General features: G+C 35.3%; 2 protein-coding genes and 1 long non-coding RNA gene across 6 annotated transcripts in view; 1 reads left to right on the top strand and 2 right to left on the bottom strand.

The window, feature by feature from the left end:
• Positions 1–14,190, top strand: part of LOC112460075 (protein FAM13A) — a 51,112-nt gene that overhangs the window by 18,065 nt on the left and 18,857 nt on the right. The gene's annotated exons all lie outside the window — the stretch shown is intronic.
• Positions 8,549–9,537, bottom strand: LOC112460079. Its single transcript, XM_025024549.1, has 2 exons — positions 9,218–9,537; positions 8,549–9,109 (listed from the first exon to the last, which is right to left on the bottom strand). Exons 1-2 carry the CDS (start codon positions 9,486–9,488, stop codon positions 9,075–9,077), a joined length of 306 nt encoding a protein of 101 aa, XP_024880317.1. The 5' UTR covers positions 9,489–9,537; the 3' UTR covers positions 8,549–9,074.
• LOC112460080 lies at positions 10,014–13,131 on the bottom strand. 2 transcript variants are annotated; one of them, XR_003041405.1, is made up of 3 exons: positions 12,190–13,131; positions 12,000–12,138; positions 10,014–10,376 (listed from the first exon to the last, which is right to left on the bottom strand). It is a non-coding gene; the product is annotated as an uncharacterized LOC112460080 (long non-coding RNA). The 2 variants fall into 2 exon arrangements; XR_003041406.1 differs by lacking the exon at positions 10,014–10,376 and adding an exon at positions 11,827–11,918.

The following is a 14,190-nucleotide window of genomic DNA, read 5'->3' as shown; positions in this document are numbered from 1 at the left end:
TCACCGGCGGCGGAAACGAGCGATATATCTATATTCCACCTCACTCATTTCGATTATTTGCATTTCCTATTTTAGAACGATTAGACCGCCCACGATACGTTTTACAAACGTGAAGAGATATAGCTTTCGAGAAAGAACAATTTATAATCAATGTACGTTACGTAATGATAAAAATAATCGAATTTTTTAATAAATTTTTTATATAAAGTACGATTAGATTCTAATTAAAAAATTTTTTAATAACCGGAATTTTCCACAAATATAAACAAATATTACTTTAAAATTCTAAATTTATAATATATATTTTCATTAAAAATTTTTGTATAATATTAGACTGTTTTTGTAGTGTGTGTAAAATTATGCTCAATTTGAGTCATTTTTAATCATTCCTATAAGTTGCCACAGCTCCTACTTAATATGTCATTAATTTAATTAAAAACAATATTAATTTAACTAAACCAATTGAGTTAAAATAGTACAATTTTGTGTTAAAATAATAAATTTTGACACACATGGTAGGTAAAAATAACAAAATGTTATTTAACAAGATATTTGTTTAAATTTCATCTTTCAATGTTTAATAGTGTAATTATGTTCCTATTAAACTTTTATTTTTTGAAAGACCGTTGAAAACGCTTCGTATTGGTGCGAAAGAAAATATTGAAGGAATACGTAATTTTTGCACGAGAAAAAGATTATGCAAAACATAGTGACGTTTATTTGCGTCAAATTGGTAATTTCGCGGGCGTTCTTGAAATCGTGAAAAAACATTGTTAGCGCGAAATCATGGCTTAACTATGCCAGCATGCCTAACTTTGTAGACCGTTCATGCACCGTTAAACATCCAATGCTGACCAATATCCTTCGGTCGGTTGTTCGTGACTCTTTTTGCGAATAAAACAAAGAGATTTATCAGCACAAGATCTCACATGGCTTTTTATCTGTCCGGCGAAAAGAACAAGTGTCAAATTATAAAAACGCATCAGAATATAACAATAAAGTATACCAATCACATATTTTTCATTAATCAGAGTTCATGTTTAGATATCGGTTTGTTTGCGATAAAAATAAATTTCTTTATTATCGTGACATTTAAAAAAATAAAAATATTTGAATATCTATATTACATGGGATATAATACAATTTTATTGAGCTTTTTTGATTACTCACACACGTATTATGTATTTTGCACTGTTAAAGGTTAAAGGATGAAATTTAAACCGATACCATGAGTTAGATTTATTTTGTTATTTTTAACTACTATGTGCGTCAAAATTTATTAGTTTAAAATAAAATAGGATTATTTTAATTCCATTAGTTTAGTTAAATTAACATTGTTTTAATTAAATTAACTACATATTGAGTAGGAGCAGTGGCGACCTCTATAGAATAGTTAAAAATTACTCAAAATTGACCCTATGAACTTAACAATGTGATTTTGAGATTTTCTTATTTAATTCTTGAATTTAAGCAACTTTAAGCAATTTAAAATGAGTTTGAATGAGAAACGAATATAATTTGAGATACATTTTGTTATAATAGTACGGGGCATTCCCCATAGTTCTTTGAAATCTCTTCAACGAGAGTCGCCGCAATTTACGGTTACCCGACATTCGCCTGAGTCGAATAAATCGGCCAAAGTACAATGACTCTGTTTACTAATCTGAAAATCCGATTTAGTCGCCGCGTCGTGTATTAACCGCGCTGTGAATTACGCAAGAGTAACGCGATTCGAATGCGACGGGCCGCCGACGGCGTTGCAAGATAAATTATAAAGCACACTCTGTGGAAAGTGCGGCGCAACCGCGTCGAGCTTGTGCGCGTAAACTCGCCGCCGAGCGTTCGTGTTTCGATTTTCTTGCTACGCCGTCTCGACTCGCGAATTCGCGATATCGCTCGCATTTTCGACGATTATTCTCTTCTGCCGGCCGTCCGCGTTGGGATCTGTATTATCTATATATTATCTCGATAAACTGTTCCTCTCCTCGCGAAATCACAAACGAAGCAGAATTTCCGCGGACGTCTGCTCCTCGACAGCCGGCCGTCTAATTGGACTCTTCTACTTATACTCGAGAGAATCTCTCCCCCGACTGTGAGGGTCGACAGCCAGATATTTTCTAACCCGCGGGGTACTCTTTCCGTTCGTTCTTTCACCGCGATTGCATCTCGACTGCTTGGACAAGTCTCGATGAGGAGATCGAGTGCACTTGACATTTCTTCTTTTCCGTATTCTCAGCAGATGCGGATTATAAGAATGGAAAAAGGAAAAAAATCAATTTTTTCTATTAAACCGAAGTTCATACATGAATGTATTTTTTTCCTGAGGAATACATTTTTCTTCATTAAGCGAAGAACAATTGTGATTAGACAATATATTGAGATAAGATAAATAAAAAGGAAATATGCAAATATAGATTAGATAAATAAATAAACGTTATCGCAACGCGCTTTGCATATCGGATCGATAGATTCGATTTGATTCCTGCGCACGTAAGAACGTATGCGAGAGAATTCCATGTTTCTTGCGTGCATATGAAGGGTTTCTCTCCCGGTTCCATGTACATACGGGTACGGTTTTATCGCGCGTAAAAGCCACCGAATCACGCAAAAAGCATGTTAAGCAGCATCTATAATTCGGATCACGCAGAAAACGGTACGAAATTGGAAGACCGGATGGGCATCCAGGAATTTGGAATTATTATTTATAGAGTTCCAATGCCCGTATCTAGTTTTTTCTTCCACTTGTGTTTGATTAACGACCTGAAAAAGCTAACGGCTTGAAATAATAAAGCAAAAAAAATAAAAAAAATAGATATGTTAATAAATAACATAGTAAAAAACGTAGACAACAATACATACATTTTTCAACACTCGTTTTTAACTGTGCGTATTAAAATACCAACTAACAATATCAAAATTTTTTATTGTTTCCGTCGATTTTTCTCATTTTGCACGTTTGGGAATTTATAGCTTTTAAGCTTTTAATAAGTCACGATGTATCTGCAAATTGCAGATGGGCGTCGGATTGCAGGCGTAGGCGGAAAATATCCGCGTGTAAAAATATCCCCGCGGCCTTCTCCGCGATGAATTTCGTCGTTACATCGCGTTATTGAAACAGTTGGGACAACGGTTCGGCCGTTGATAAAAAGTCGCGGTCCTTGGCCTTGTCGCGAAATCGCGCGCCATTGACGCGCGCGTACTTGAATGCACGTTCGATACACTTCCTTTCCTCCCACGCAGCAGGAGCGTTTTCTAACGAATCGTTTCTTACCTGCATTAACTCAAATGTAGCTGTACCCATCTTTTTAGTACACGTTTTGCTGCATTTCTTCAAAAAGAACTTTTACCTTGCCGTAACGAGGTCTCTGCTATTTGCAATTTAAATATCTTTCGAAGGCCGACGTCGAAGATTAACGGGTGTACGTGTGAAATAGTCCATTCTTGATGAATATATTTACTAGCTGTAAATCATTTAGCTATATATTGATTATTTTGATCGCACTATTATTGGTACATTATGATTTTCAATTATCGATTTCTTAATGTAGTTATTATGACTACATTAAGAAATTTATCGCTATAATTTATAATTTATAATTGCTATTCGAAATTTGGAAAAAATATTTTTTTTACATAAATTTTTGGAGATATAGAAAGCTGTTGAATTTTATAACTTTAATTGAAACGCAAATTGTCTGATAATACATATTAAGCACTGAATTTATCTCAAAGTATATTGATTGCATTTTTCCGTGTATTTTACTGAAAATATCGAGAGCGATATAAAATTGCTCGTTGGATATTAATAATAAGTCCGTACGCAAAAAAGTTCTTAAAATAAAGGAACGGCGCGAGCGATTTAATACGATAGAGTTGTATTAAAGCGCTTCACAACTGATGCCGATCCATTGACTGAATGCTCGCTTTATGTTCTTAGTTCCAATTAGTATGTCATTATTGGTACTTCGAAGAGTTCTTATTAGAGTGTAGATATTTTTGATAAAACACAAAAACGCAGATATAATACTTCAGATAAAAATAATATAAAATATTTTAATTGGAATTAGATAAGATAAATAATCTAAAAAATTAATTGAAAGTTACAGATGGTATATAATTATAGAGAGATTACAGATAATAATATAGTAGTTATATATGTAAAATGTAGATGTATCCTTGTAGCGCGCGTTTTCTTTCTCGCCCGACTTTCATAAAAGATTGTAACAGGTTTTTACTAACTAAGTAACTTGCAAGATTGATAATGGTATTCAACTCCTTGTGCTTAAAGCGACGCATTTAGAAATCCCTTATAGTTAGGTGAAACTGTAAAAGCGTGCGATTAATCTTAGTAAAATAGCTAAGCGTGTCGCGCGGCAGAAAAAAAGATCGCCGCTTTACTCACATGAACGGCGGTTAAAGCGTGACGTGATAATAAATATTTTTAAGAGAGGACGGTGCTCTTTTCTTCAGGAAAAAATCAGCATCGAAGATTGATCGCGCTTTCCGAGACCGCGTTGCGATCACGCGAGACTGGGCGAACTGTACCGCGCGTGTTTTACCAGACACAATAGACTGTGATATGTATGTGGAACAATGTTGTAACCATGTTATTCAAGGAATCGTTGGCTACGTTCTGCGGTCAATGGGTCGTTAGCTTTATTAATTATTCAAGGAATTATTCAAATGACTATAATTACATCGTCGATGAATCGTGTTAAACTTCGTTGTAGTATTTACATATTAACTTCATTTAAAGCTCTAAATTATTTAAGTGTTCTTTTGTACCAGTACATTCTCTGTATTAAGAAGGATATAAATTAAAATTACAAAGCATATTTTGGAGGAAAACAAATTATAAATCTGCTTGTTATTACATATATTGTATAATATATTGTATAAGCGTGGGCGGGGGCGAGAAGCCATTGTCATTAAATTTTATTATTGTAGATTAAATTTGTTAATACACGACAGACGGAAACGGTAAAAGAAGTATAAAAGACACATAAGCGTGACTGGTGAATTAATTCATCCGTGAAAAGCGTTTCGCTGCACGCAGTCACACAAATTACGTTAAATCGATTGAGTGAATCGAGTAAACTAATTGAACAGAGCGAGAACTTTTATGCGCCACTCACATTAACGAAGATAAAACGAAGATATATATTATATAATAATATAGACTGCAGGCTGAATAAAAATTCTATCTAAACAGCCGTTAATTGTTTGATAAGCGCTGCATCTCGCGACGGAGATAACGATGATAAAGTGAATCTGCCGGCAGGCAGGTAAGTTGCCGGGGAGAGAAAGAGAGATGTGAGGTATTGCGCATTCTCGATCGATGGAGACCTCGTTTTGGGGTATTGGCTTAAGGTAATCGGTGTTATGCACGGTCATGCGTTTCCATAGATCTTGCGTCATCGCCGCCGACACCGCCGACGCCGGGGACGAGCAGCGTCCATGAATAGTGCATCGTGTGCATGAATATTTCACGTTGCCTCCGCCATGTGCGCTTGGTCTCTGTCCAAAAATCTCTTCGACTCTTTCGGAGACGGTTGGCGCGTTATATAAAGCTTCAATTAACTAACGCGAGAGTCGCAAGTTCATTTGTAAAGAGCCGGTCGCAGAACGTCGTTATTACGATTTTAACTGTAGGTATTATGCTCCGCGAAATTCGCTTTTTTATTTAAAGCGTTGAAAAAGATTGAAAAATTTAGGAGCGTGTTCACCTAAGCGTGTACAATGTTCATCTAAAAGGACAGAAGGCCGCAAAAAGCACATATAATAATAACGAAAAAATTTTAATAATCTTATAACGATTTGCCGTAAAGTTTAATATTTTAGACATAACGTTGGAAAATTAAAAAGAAAATATTTATATCAGCGTTTTAAAAAAACAAGATTTATGTATGTAGGTATAGCGAAACCAAGAGAATTTTACAAAAATGAAAACCACGATCGCTGTTTTAAAGCTTTGCGCAAACGACAGAGAAAAAGAGAGAGAGAGAGAAACGCAACACAGGGGCATTAGTACAGCCGTAAACCGGTTGGAACAGGTTCCTTCAATGAGAGACTCACCTGATAAAAGGTTTTTACCCGGATCGGAGTTTCTCGAAATTTACAGAGAAATACGTTGACATATGCAATTACAATTGAGCTTGTGGATATACCGTGAATATTCCATAACGCGATGGACAGTTCCGTGTTCGCTTTATCTACCTCAGTCAATTGCTTTGAACGAGCTCCAAAACCGTCCTCCCCAATCGCATCTAATCGATACGCAATACGCATTGATTATACACGCGATGCAATATGAATACACTGTTTGTATCTCGATCGACAACGAGACGGCGAGACCAATCGAGTTTCTGGACAATAGTCTAAGCGTCTAAGCACCGCCGTTAATAACGCTATAGGTAACAGATTAAAACGATTTATAAAGCAATTTTAATCAAAATTGTGCATTTAAAAAATTACATCTAAATAAATTACGTGATGCAATATCTAAAGAATCTAAATAATAATTAGCGAATTAATTTGCACATTAATTGAGAAGTTTTCGTGTTTGCTGCATATTAATTAAAAGCTGATTGCGAAAGCTTTTAATAAAATATGTGTGCGACTCAGGAGAAACGATAAACGCTGACCTCTAAAATCCACTTATGGGAATTCATTAGGTTATACGTAATTAATTAGGCCACTCCCGGTTCGATTAATAAGCCCAAGTCTGTCAGTCCTTAATTGACGTCAAATTGCACGTATATATTGATAGGCGCAACGCAAATCGCATCGTCGAGCATTGCGATCGCGCGTGTTCACTCGCGGAGAAGGCGTGCGATTATATTCCGTTCACGTGTTGCCTAAGTGGCCTCCTATTTCCTAGTGTTGTTGTCCCTGGCATGCCGTTTGGATCCAAAAATACTGGCAACTTATTCAATCTCAGTTTGGCAAGCAATATAAAAGAACACTCGTATATCTCTTTACAGGAAGGTTTTCAACAATTTATTTTGCAGATCATGTCACCGTAAGATATTTTGCGATTATTTCTGCAACCTCATATAACTTCTTTTCTCGATACGGAGTTAAATGTTAAAACAGTGACGCAAATTTATTTTTGCATAAAAAATCTGATTCATATTTTATGTAAATGTAAAATATATAGTACAAAAAGTAACATATTTCTACATTAATGTATAGTTATTACACGTCTTGCATTTTTTTAAATTGAAGATATATCGATATATGGGAAAAATACATAGTGCTATTGTATTAAATTAAACTCCTGGGTAATTGAGTTTAAGTTAAAAGTAAAAGTTAAGTTAAAACATCCCTTTTCTCTCAAAATATCGTGTATAAACAAATTAAAAATACAAAGTGAAAATTTGAGGATAAGTACCATAAGTAAGTTTAGACTGTTAGAAGAATTTAATTAATTATGCGATTCTTTAAACCTCTGTAAAACATTATTAGAGATTCAGATTATTAAAAACATGTCTATATAGAATTGTTATATACATAAATTTTTTGAAATTTATGAATAGGAAGAAATATTTGATATCTCTTTGTCTTTAATCCTTATTACTTATCAGGTTATCTAAAAATTCTTCGTAGTGAAATATAGAGAGCGGATTAAGTTTTCATCCCATTGGCGCGGCGCAGTCTAGATAAGGAGAGAATAGAATAAACATTACAACGCGCGAGACAATATCTCCCCTTTATTACGCGATAAGATAAGAAGGAATGTAGCGTAGGATGACACATTTCGATACATTTTAAAATGAGCCGCGGAGGTATTTGTTTATGGCGAGTAAAACGAAAAGCAAAACCGCTTTTGCGCGTAGGCGTAGAAAATGCGTAAATCTTTTCGGGTTTTAATGCGAATTTATTTTGCATTCGACGCATACGACAATCAAACGTCATCTGAACAAAAGGGTGAAATCGTTAGCGGCCGAAATTATCTCGCCCGCGGAACTCGCGGTGCGTTTTATTACGCGCGCGCGAGCGTGTGAGCAGAGAACATGACGCACTCGGATTTCTCGCACACCGATTCGATCGGTAACAATGCCGCGACACGCGATATACCTGGATCAGATAAAGCTGCCGATTAATCGGAAGCCACGGATCGATTAAGCGCGCCGGCGATCCCATAGATCGAAGTAGCAAGCTCGTCGACGACACGCGATATCGTGAATTTTCCACGCGTCACTTGCGGAATCGTCAATTAATTAAAGTAGATATAACGAACAAGATTCGTCAATTTTGCAAAATCACGTGTGCTGAACCAAAAATGGTCAAAACATGTTTTTGCCATTATATGAAATTTAAATATTAGTGCAAATATCAAGCTAAGTTAAAGTTGAAATCTTTGTGAAATAAAATTAAAATTATGTCGCTTTTTTTTTATCTGTCATATAATATTTTGTGTTTTTAAAACATAAATTAAAACATATTTTGTAAAGAAATTGTTAAACATAAAATGAAAATTCTGATTTTAAATAAAATCTTTTTGAATAAATGCTGAAAACATTAAATTATTTGTTGAATGTTAGGGCGATGATAAATATTGGTAAAAAGATCCTTAACGTTTTACCGGCATGTAAAGACTATTATTATCGGCAACTACGTTGATAGCAGAGTTATTTATACAAAGTTGTAACCTTGTAAAAAAATACGTTCATCTCTTAGCTTTTAAAAATATTTTTCTTTCTTATCGCAATATTGGCGTTGCTTCTGATGTTCGCGGAAAGTTCGTTACACAATTATACACATCAGCAATTATCGATGAGATTTAATTTTAATGTATGCAAGCTGCAAAACTTATAAGTGTAATAAACTGTTAATAAGCGTATCGAATAGGTGACGCTAATAAAGGAAATAGTTGTCGATGGTTTTTGCACGCGAAGAAGTTTTGCGAGTTTTGCATGAACTCGCGATATCTAATCTAATTGCGTATCTGAAAATTTAATACGGTGCTTATCGATCTTACGTAACAGCCTAGACACGCACAAGCGCTGGTCATAACAAAAATAAACTACGCTGCGTATCGTCTCTGTCAGTAGTCCGCTCCAAATATTTTCTTATTTGAGAGTCCTTTTTAAGAATTCTCTGAAGTCTGGAAAAAGGAAAACATTGGACAGGCAGATCGTTACATTTTAAAATATTTCAGATATGCGAGACATTAATATTTTTCTCCGCGAGAAATGCGAAAACTTTAACATACCGGCTGCTAAGTTGGGAACTACCCCAGAGCGTGATGCTCTAGGATTACTTTCGCGATAGACGGAGAACTGCGCAGTTTTCCTCGATTCAACGTGGAGAAGGGTCGACTGATCGATCTCTCTCTTTCTCGCGCGCGACTCCGTGAATATGATCCTGGCAGCCGACCAGGACTTCATTTTAAGCATCGACGGTCTCCGGCCACATTCCACGCCGTAATTCCGTAGCGGCTCCGCCACAAAGCGTCTTCCTATTCCGCCATCGTGGTTAGGCATTCTCTTGAAAGAATTTTTTACATTTCATCCCTCGCCGCCCACTCTCGCGACAATAATTCCTGTAGCACGAGAAATCGACGAGTGGCAGAGGTGCATTTAAACTGCTCAATTACTGCCATTAAATTTGTGTAACTATAAAATTAGCCCCGGTTGAACAACTGAGTGACTTGACAATCGGAGGCGTTGATAAAAAATTGAAGGTTTCTACGTTCAGGGAAAACTAAAAACAAAGCCTATCTAAGCCATCTATAAAAACATATAAAGAAAACTGATTTTGAATTGAACTGATTGTTAATTCGAATGCAAATATAAATATTTGATTAAAATTTTACTCTTAATGCAAGTGCTACGTCAAAAAATTTTTATTAATAAGTAATTAAAAATACGGAGATAATTAGAAATACTGCTGTAAATTAAATATTTACGCTTTTGTTGCATTTATATGATATAATTTTAATTCGTGGAATTTAATATTTAAATGTGACTGTAAATAAAATAAAATTTACACTTAGTATCCTGAATAGATCTTAAAAGAGATCTAAAGCTGCTCTTATAAACTGTTAACACTATACTGATATAAAAAAATGCCAATGACAATGCCGATCGCATAATGATTAACATCTTGGTTTTGACGTAGGCGCGAATCTATCGGACTCGCGATGGCCGCCGTGAATTAGAAGAGATAATCGTGTAGACTCCGGTAGAAATAGCTCCTACGGTCCGGAAATAGAGCGTAGTTTGCAGGATCGAGTTGCTGATTCTGTGTTGACACGAGTCGATAAGACGCCGACTGATATGAAGGAAAATAAAACGAGAGACACGCAGGCACAGGCAGAGAGCTTGCCGGGAAACCTTCATCTGAAACTGCTCCTTTCCGGTTTTGACGAGCTGAAAACAAGCGTATGTGACCTTGTTGTTAACGTGACATTTTATGACACGCCTGTTTCTCGTCTTTTTGCCGCAGAACTCGAAATATCTGATTCTCACCGAATATAGTGCAAATAATAAGACACGCATGCGAAATGTTGACAGTAAAATTTTCACATTGTTCGTAATCGTCTCATTTGGAGGCTCTTCAAACGAAACTATTTTTGCAAAAGTCAAAAGAGTCACAGGGAATTAGCAAACGCTCAAATTTTTACTTATGTCACTCTTTACATTTCTTTTTACTTATTTTCACGTGTTATACACATTTTTTATTTTGCTTCATACAGTTATAAGTCGAAACTTTGCACCGTCATATTTTTTAATAGAAGCATCTGACAAAAAAGTGTTTCGGACAAAATTAAGTTGTTTTCTTCCATAGAATTCAAAAATGTAATTTTTTTATAGGGGTTTTTATTTAAAATGTTAAAGTTAATCCCTTCGACCCACGCAACAGAGGTTGGAGGACCAACCTCCATTCCAGTTTGAAGGCCCTTCAGATCCATAAAATTCAAGACCTAAATCTTTAAAATCGATGAAATAGTTTTCAAGATATCGAGCTGTAAAGAATTATTTGGGTCACCTTGTATATATATTTTATTTATAAATTGCTTTTCACATATATATTTTACGTGATTCGATAGCATTCCGATTCTTTCTTCGCGAACGTCTTTTTCTTTCTCGTATTTTCATATCTCTTGAAAATACGTGTCCTTGAAACTCGCAATATCCAGTATAAAAATAACACGTTTGATGCTGTAGTATAAGTGAAAAAAAGGAATCCATTAACTTAAAAGAGAAATGAAATTTATGAGAAAGTCTCACGAGAATCAGAAGGGGAGCAGTTTCGAGCAGTTTTTGCCAGTTTTTCTTGATTCGCCACTAAATGATGGATTCGAGATAAATTACCCTGGAGAAAAGAGAAGAGAGGGGAGAATGATAAAGAAGAAGAACGTGTATAAATCGTCGATTTGCCGAGTCGCGAGGAAATTATCCGGAAGAGCAATCTGCATCGCTGATAAGGTAGCATTTTCGGGTACAAGAACGAATGTTTTCAATGCGTGATCGCTAATCGCAAGGTTATATCGCGCGGGGTATATCACTGCCGCGGTATTAATTACATCACTCAGTATGCGACACGTCTCACAACTTATCAGACGGAGCCTTTTTGTCTCGCGATCGTGGCCTAATCAGTCGTCCGTTAACAAACGTCTATATTTCCGAGGAAATATACACTGTACTGCTAAAATAGATCGCGAATAATTATCGTGACACTTGAATGACCATCGTCGTTACTCTGTGGATTTTTATAAAGTCTACAGTCAACTAACAGTCAACTTCCTACATCGACGATAATTTTGGCAATAAATGTCTTGAACAAGGTCTGTGAGCGACAGATGAGAACAGGTGAGTTAATAATTTACGACTTGACGGAAGTTATTTCTGCCAAATTTAATTCTTAATGTTACGCGATCCGAGAACAGGATTAAACTTGCGAATTCCTTCCTGAGGAAACATAAACATAATCCTGAAGTAAAATGTGTATAATTATCTTATATGTATAATTACATATTGCGCATTACATACCTTCACACACTCGTTATGTTCATAACTTGTGAGAGATTTTCGTAGTATGGGAGCAGGAAGTTCCAAATCATGCCTCTAAGTCTTCGAACTGGTGGAGTTTCTTTTTTTTGGCAGAGTTATTCCCGACACATTTCTGAAACTAAATTGTTTTGTATTCTTTGTAACTGCAATGTATGTGCCATCCCCTTACCCTCGGTTCAAAACCAGCTCATAACTGCAATCGATACTTAGGGCGAATCTTTGTTTCGTAACTTGAAATAAACTGTTACGCTGTAAACAGGTTTTAAATTGATTATTTTCACAACGCTATTGTAATAGAGGCATAAATCACTGCACCGATTTGCAATAGAAGCATAAATTATCAATTTGAAAACTTTTTGGATTTGGTAAATGTATCAATGCCTGAACAGTCAGTAGACACGTACCTATGTTTGGACATCTTTATCATTTTAGTCCTTAAATAAGTATAATTAACGCGAATTAACGTTTGGATACTATAACTAAAGTTTCAAAATACGAGAAAATTATTTTTATCTTTGATTTTAATTCGCGTTATACTTATACATAGGTACGTGTCCACTGACTGTCCAGGCATTGGTACATTTATCTTAGTTTTTATTTAAGAAGATTCACAATTTTGTCACGAGATTAAAATTTCTGATTGTCAGTGTCACGTTTGAGGTTTGCGGTAAAAAATTATTCAGCTCGATCCCATTCAGTTTGAGCTTATTTATGCGCGAAAGGTTATCGGGAAACGTTATTGTCCTGAATGCGTTACATCGACAAGCAAGTCAAGGAAATGAACTTGCTGCGAGTTGAGCCCTCCGTCTGTTTTTCTCTCGCATCCGTGCGTCTTAAGGCGTGTTCTTTCTTTCATGGGTGGATGAATCACAATACACCCATACGTACGCACTCTTGTCGACCTTGAATACGTGCCTACTCCCGGTTTATCCTGAATTGGATGATGATGTGTTTCACGAAAGTAAAAAGAAGTTCTCACCTTCGCACTCGGCCATAGGAATATTCCGCGACCGGATTGGCTGCGAGTATACGAGGTATCTCAAAACTATCGCTTCGATATTAGAAGACAGATTTAAATAAATATTAATATTAATATCCACTGCGCGCTACGAAAATGTTTAACAATAAAAGTCGGAATTAATTTTAATCTCGAAAATTAGAAATAAGAGATCTTATTTCTTATAATTGATTATAATTTATTGCAATGTTTTACTTTATTTTGACTTGATATATACTATATTCATTTAGTTTAATTTATCTTGACACTCTAACTTAATATCGACAAGATATTTAATATACTAGATATTTAAAAGATTATAGATTTTAAGTTAATCATTGACGATACTAAATTTATAATTATCAAGACTTTAATTTTAGGACACTTTGTAAAATGATATTATGTCTCAGAGGATATTCTAGAGATTTCTTTATAAAAACTTTCGGAAATTTTAAATCACGATATTTTAAAACACATAAATCAATGTCTTGTTATAACGCATTCCTGAATAACTGCATTTACAGTTATTAGGTACATCCAGTAGCGTTATATTAATTGTTATTTCATGTCATAAGTACTTAATCAACTAGCTGTCAATATGCCCGGTAATCTTTTATTGTAATTAATTCGATATCACTGAACTCCCAATGGTCTTGTTTTTTTGCTCCTGATAAATATTTACTCTAAATTTGTTATACTCGTTAAAGGCTATTATTTATTAACTTATTAATTTTCATAACTAAATATAAAATTTCAAATATTTTAAAAGATTTAAACTTAAATCAATTAAAAGCTAAAGTTAAAAAACTTATTTCGAGTTTTTTTCGAAGAATAGTTTCTTTTTAAGAAAAATAGAAAACGATGAATCAATGCATAACATGATTGTGCATTATCGTCGGCTATGCTCTTCCGTCGTAGGCAGCGGTCCAAGAATGATGTAACGTTTCCTAATAGATTTCATCGGACTTCAACCAAGTCTGGCACGAGTGGCCAGAGGAAACATCCGCTTGGAAAAAGCCGGTTTCGATACAAGACACGTGTCTGTGGTAATGTAAATAGCGCAGCCGTCGTTTAACTGAAAGAAATTAAAAAATCGCTGACACTAAAATCTGGCAATAGGGTTCATAAATCCCGTTTTCGAAGATGCAGTCACACAAAAATAGTATATTTATA

Source organism: Temnothorax curvispinosus, unplaced genomic scaffold (assembly GCF_003070985.1).
Source record: "Temnothorax curvispinosus isolate PA1 unplaced genomic scaffold, ASM307098v1 QBEX01010307.1, whole genome shotgun sequence".
Lineage (NCBI taxonomy): Eukaryota > Metazoa > Arthropoda > Insecta > Hymenoptera > Formicidae > Temnothorax > Temnothorax curvispinosus.
The sequence above is the reverse complement of the archived record's forward strand: the minus strand, read 5'-3'. Positions and strand labels throughout refer to the sequence as shown.

Coding starts and splice junctions, on each gene's coding strand:
- LOC112460079 (XM_025024549.1), bottom strand. CDS start 9,488: ATGCCTAACCACGATGGCGGAATAGGAAGACGCTTTGTGGCGGAGCCG. Junction 9,110..9,217: donor AGTTCCCAACTTAGCAGCCG/GTATGTTAAAGT, acceptor TCCTTTTTCCAG/ACTTCAGAGAATTCTTAAAA.